Here is a 6,257-nt window from a genome sequence, read left to right as displayed (position 1 = left end):
CGTCCTATTTATTTGTACATCCATGTCTATGGTTTTAGCTGAAAGTAGCCCCCTTCCTTCCTATGAGCAGCATGTCCTACATTGAAAGTAGCCCCCTTCCTTCCTATGAGCAGCATGTCCTACATTGAAAGTAGATTTGCAGAGCTCATCTCATAGCTTTGTTAAAGAATGAGATAGAAGTTTGTTGTTAACTAAATCACACTTTTTATTGGCTTTTTTTCCACTGTCAATCAGAATACACGGTTTTTATTGGCTTGTTTCCACTGTCAATCAGAATACACTGTTTTTATTGGCTTGTTTCCACTGTCAATCAAACATAATAAAGAGGTGGTTTGACAGATTGACTCGTGGTAATTTATATACAGACATTCTAACGTGTATGAGGTGCAGTGTGTGTGTGTGTGTACGGTGTGTGTGTGTGTACAGTGTGTGTGTATGGTGTGTGTGTGTGTGTGTACGGTGTGTGTGCGTGTGTACAGTGTGTGTGTACGGTGTGTGTGTGTACGGTGTGTGTGTACAGTGTGTGTATGTGTACGGTGTGTGTGTGTGTGTACAGTGTGTGTGTGTGTGTGTACGGTGTGTGTGCGTGTGTACAGTGTGTGTGTACGGTGTGTGTGTGTACGGTGTGTGTGTGTACAGTGTGTGTGTGTGTACAGTGTGTGTGTGTCTGTGTACAGTGTGTGTGTGTGTGTGTGTGTACGGTGTGTGTGTGTACAGTGTGTGTGTGTGTACAGTGTGTGTGTACAGTGTGTATGTGTGTGTACAGTGTGTGTGTGTGTACAGTGTGTGTGTACAGTGTGTATGTGTGTGTACAGTGTGTGTGTGTACAGTGTGTGAGTTATAGCAGTTCTCTGATGTAGATGTTGCGTCTCACGGCGTTGGACACGCCCTCGTTGAAGCGGAACCACACGTCACTGTTGCCAACCGCTGTCCCATGGCAACCTCCACACACACTTCACCTAGTGACAGACAGAGACAGTTTACGGTTAAAACACACACAGATACATAGCCTCTACACATACATATGATCAATATTGGAATGGGAATAATGGGAATAATAATGCATTTCATTTTGTAAAGTGGTTTCTTGTAGGCTGAATGATGTAACAGCTATTTCCATGTTAAAATATTATGGGATGCATTTTCTCCATTGTTTTTGATGGTAGGCTACTCTGGTAGAGCTACATTATGATCACATTGCCACAGTAGACTACTTGGCCACTGTTAAAACTGTAACTTAGTGGGTACAGCCTCAGTGTTCACAGTAAAACTGTAACTTAGTGGGTACAGCCTCAGTGTTCACAGTAAAACTGTAACTTAGTGGGTACAGCCTCAGTGTTCACAGTAAAACTGTAACTTAGTGGGTACAGCCTCAGTGTTCACAGTAAAACTGTAACTTAGTGGGTACAGCCTCAGTGTTCACAGTAAAACTGTAACTGAAAGCAGGTACAGCCTCAGTGTTCACAGTAAAACTGTAACTGAAAGCAGGTACAGCCTCAGTGTTCACAGTAAAACTGTAACTTAGCAGGTACAGCCTCAGTGTTCACAGTAAAACTGTAACTTAGTGGGTACAGCCCCAGTGTTCACAGTAAAACTGTAACTGAAAGCAGGTACAAGCCTCAGTGTTCACAGTAAAAACTGTAACTTAGTGGGTACAGCCTCAGTGTTCACAGTAAAACTGTAACTTAAAGCAGGTACAGCCTCAGTGTTCACAGTAAAACTGTAACTTAGTGGGTACAGCCTCAGTGTTCACAGTAAAACTGTAACTGAAAGCAGGTACAGCCTCAGTGTTCACAGTAAAACTGTAACTGAAAGCAGGTACAGCCTCAGTGTTCACAGTAAAACTGTAACTGAAAGCAGGTACTGCCTCAGTGTTCACAGTAAAACTGTAACTTAGTGGGTACAGCCTCAGTGTTCACAGTAAAACTGTAACTGAAAGCAGGTACAGCCTCAGTGTTCACAGTAAAACTGTAACTAAAAGCAGGTACTGCCTCAGTGTTCACAGTAAAACTGTAACTTAGTGGGTACAGCCTCAGTGTTCACAGTAAAACTAACTGAAAGCGGTACAGCCTCAGTGTTCACAGTAAAACTGTAACTTAGCGGGTACAGCCTCAGTGTTCACAGTAAAACTGTAACTTAGTGGGTACAGCCTCAGTGTTCACAGTAAAACTGTAACTGAAAGCGGGTACAGCCTCAGTGTTCACAGTAAAACTAACTGAAAGCAGGTACAAGCCTCAGTGTTCACAGTAAAACTGTAACTTAGTGGGTACAGCCTCAGTGTTCACAGTAAAACTGTAACTTAAAGCAGGTACAGCCTCAGTGTTCACAGTAAAACTGTAACTTAGTGGGTACAGCCTCAGTGTTCACAGTAAAACTGTAACTTAGTGGGTACAGCCTCAGTGTTCACAGTAAAACTGTAACTTAGTGGGTACAGCCTCAGTGTTCACAGTAAACCTGTAACTTAAAGCAGGTACAGCCTCAGTGTTCACAGTAAAACTGTAACTTAGTGGGTACAGCCTCAGTGTTCACAGTAAAACTGTAACTTAGTGGGTACAGCCTCAGTGTTCACAGTAAAACTGTAACTTAGTGGGTACAGCCTCAGTGTTCACAGTAAACCTGTAACTTAAAGCAGGTACAGCCTCAGTGTTCACAGTAAAACTGTAACTTAGTGGGTACAGCCTCAGTGTTCACAGTAAAACTGTAACTGAAAGCAGGTACAGCCTCAGTGTTCACAGTAAAACTGTAACTTAGTGGGTACAGCCTCAGTGTTCACAGTAAAACTGTAACTGAAAGCAGGTACAGCCTCAGTGTTCACAGTAAAACTGTAACTTAGTGGGTACAGCCTCAGTGTTCACAGTAAAACTGTAACTTAAAGCAGGTACTGCCTCAGTGTTCACAGTAAAACTGTAACTTAGTGGGTACAGCCTCAGTGTTCACAGTAAAACTGTAACTTAGTGGGTACAGCCTCAGTGTTCACAGTAAAACTGTAACTTAAAGCAGGTACAGCCTCAGTGTTCACAGTAAAACTGTAACTTAGTGGGTACAGCCTCAGTGTTCACAGTAAAACTGTAACTGAAAGCAGGTACAGCCTCAGTGTTCACAGTAAAACTAACTTAAAGCAGGTACTGCCTCAGTGTTCACAGTAAAACTGTAACTTAGTGGGTACAGCCTCAGTGTTCACAGTAAAACTGTAACTGAAAGCAGGTACAGCCTCAGTGTTCACAGTAAAACTGTAACTTAGTGGGTACAGCCTCAGTGTTCACAGTAAAACTGTAACTTAGTGGGTACAGCCTCAGTGTTCACAGTAAAACTGTAACTTAAAGCAGGTACAGCCTCAGTGTTCACAGTAAAACTGTAACTTAGTGGGTACAGCCTCAGTGTTCACAGTAAAACTGTAACTGAAAGCAGGTACAGCCTCAGTGTTCACAGTAAAACTGTACAGCCTCAGTGTTCACAGTAAAACTGTAACTTAAAGCAGGTACAGCCTCAGTGTTCACAGTAAAACTGTAACTTAGTGGGTACAGCCTCAGTGTTCACAGTAAAACTGTAACTTAAAGCAGGTACAGCCTCAGTGTTCACAGTAAAACTGTAACTTAGTGGGTACAGCCTCAGTGTTCACAGTAAAACTGTAACTGAAAGCAGGTACAGCCTCAGTGTTCACAGTAAAACTGTACAGCCTCAGTGTTCACAGTAAAACTGTAACTTAAAGCAGGTACAGCCTCAGTGTTCACAGTAAAACTGTAACTTAGTGGGTACAGCCTCAGTGTTCACAGTAAAACTGTAACTGAAAGCGGGTACAGCCTCAGTGTTCACAGTAAAACTGTAACTTAGTGGGTACAGCCTCAGTGTTCACAGTAAAACTGTAACTGAAAGCGGGTACAGCCTCAGTGTTCACAGTAAAACTGTAACTGAAAGCAGGTACAGCCTGTGTTCACAGTAAAACTGTAACTTAAAGCAGGTACTGCCTCAGTGTTCACAGTAAAACTGTAACTTAGTGGGTACAGCCTCAGTGTTCACAGTAAAACTGTAACTGAAAGCAGGTACAGCCTCAGTGTTCACAGTAAAACTGTAACTGAAAGCAGGTACAGCCTGTGTTCACAGTAAAACTGTAACTTAAAGCAGGTACTGCCTCAGTGTTCACAGTAAAACTGTAACTTAGTGGGTACAGCCTCAGTGTTCACAGTAAAACTGTAACTGAAAGCAGGTACAGCCTCAGTGTTCACAGTAAAACTGTAACTGAAAGCAGGTACAGCCTCAGTGTTCACAGTAAAACTGTAACTGAAAGCAGGTACAGCCTCAGTGTTCACAGTAAAACTGTAACTGAAAGCAGGTACAGCCTCAGTGTTCACAGTAAAACTGTAACTGAAAGCAGGTACTGCCTCAGTGTTCACAGTAAAACTGTAACTGAAAGCAGGTACAGCCTCAGTGTTCACAGTAAATCTGTAACTTAGTGGGTACAGCCTCAGTGTTCACAGTAAAACTGTAACTTAAAGCAGGTACAGCCTCAGTGTTCACAGTAAAACTGTAACTGAAAGCAGGTACAGCCTCAGTGTTCACAGTAAATCTGTAACTTAGTGGGTACAGCCTCAGTGTTCACAGTAAAACTATAACTTAAAGCAGGTACAGCCTCAGTGTTCACAGTAAAACTGTAACTGAAAGCAGGTACAGCCTCAGTGTTCACAGTAAATCTGTAACTTAGTGGGTACAGCCTCAGTGTTCACAGTAAAACTGTAACTGAAAGCAGGTACAGCCTCAGTGTTCACAGTAAAACTGTAACTTAGTGGGTACAGCCTCAGTGTTCACAGTAAAACTGTAACTTAGTGGGTACAGCCTCAGTGTTCACAGTAAAACTGTAACTTAGTGGGTACAGCCTCAGTGTTCACAGTAAAACTGTAACTTAGTGGGTACAGCCTCAGTGTTCACAGTAAACTCACGCTGGAAGTTGAACAGAATTTTCACAACGTCAAGTTTGCTCTCAATAGACCTGAAATTTGCTCACTGCCGAGAAAATGTTTGAGGGAACATTGAACACAGTGTAGTTACCTGAATCAGAGATGCTACGTTAGATGTAATGTTACCTGAATCAGAGATGCTACGTTAGATGTAATGTTACCTGTAGTAGAGATGCTACGTTAGATGTAATGATACCTGAATCAGAGATGCTACGTTAGATGTAATGTTACCTGAGTCAGAGATGCTACGTTAGATGTAATGTTACCTGAGTCAGAGATGCTACATTAGATGTAATGATACCTGAATCAGAGAGGCTACGTTAGATGTAATGTTACCTGTAGTAGAGATGCTACGTTAGATGTAATGTTACCTGAGTCAGAGATGCTACGTTAGATGTAATGTTACCTGTAGTAGAGATGCTACGTTAGATGTAATGTTACCTGTAGTAGAGATGCTACGTTAGATGTAATGATACCTGTAGTAGAGATGCTACGTTAGATGTAATGTTACCTGTAGTAGAGATGCTACGTTAGATGTAATGTTACCTGTACATTCTTATGAACACACTGTAGTTACCTGTAGCGGAGACCACCTGTGGTTTCTCCTTGGGGGCGACGGCTCGGCCAAAGAAATCCACCTCCGGCTGCAACACAGACAATTAACCTGGTTTCAGTCTAATACACACCATCTGTCGTTAACCTGGTTTCAGAGTCTAATACACACCATCTGTCACTAACCTGGTTTCAGAGTCTAATACACACCATCTGTCACTAACCTGGTTTCAGAGTCTAATACACACCATCTGTCATTAACCTGGTTTCAGAGTCTAATACACACCATCTGTCATTAACCTGGTTTCAGTCTAATACACACCATCTGTCATTAACCTGGTTTCAGTCTAATACACACCATCTGTCATTAACCTGGTTTCAGTCTAATACACACCATCTGTCATTAACCTGGTTTCAGTCTAATACAAACCATCTGTCATTAACCTGGTTTCAGGGTATAATACACACCATCTGTCATTAACCTGGTTTCAGTCTAATGCACACCATCTGTCATTAACCTGGTTTCAGAGTCTAATACACACCATCTGTCATTAACCTGGTTTCAGTCTAATACACACCATCTGTCATTAACCTGGTTTCAGAGTCTAATACAAACCATCTGTCATTAACCTGGTTTCAGAGTCTAATACACACCATCTGTCATTAACCTGGTTTCAGTCTAATACAAACCATCTGTAATTAACCTGGTTTCAGAGTCTAATACACACCATCTGTAATTAACCTGGTTTCAGA

The 6,257-nt window shown here is 42.0% G+C and overlaps 1 protein-coding gene across 1 annotated transcript in view; it reads right to left on the bottom strand.

Moving 5' to 3' along the window:
• Nucleotides 1-180: 180 nt before the first annotated feature.
• chtf18 (CTF18, chromosome transmission fidelity factor 18 homolog (S. cerevisiae)) overlaps nt 181-6,257 on the bottom strand; it is a 61,300-nt gene continuing 55,223 nt past the window's right edge. Inside the window, 2 exon segments of the mRNA XM_031811171.1 lie at nt 181-959; nt 5,530-5,596. Of these exon segments, the coding sequence (XP_031667031.1) occupies nt 871-959; nt 5,530-5,596 (156 nt within the window). The 3' untranslated portion in view covers nt 181-870.

This window comes from Oncorhynchus kisutch, unplaced genomic scaffold, assembly GCF_002021735.2.
Source record: "Oncorhynchus kisutch isolate 150728-3 unplaced genomic scaffold, Okis_V2 Okis01b-Okis20b_hom, whole genome shotgun sequence".
Lineage (NCBI taxonomy): Eukaryota > Metazoa > Chordata > Actinopteri > Salmoniformes > Salmonidae > Oncorhynchus > Oncorhynchus kisutch.
This window is presented reverse-complemented; position numbering and strand designations above follow the sequence as displayed.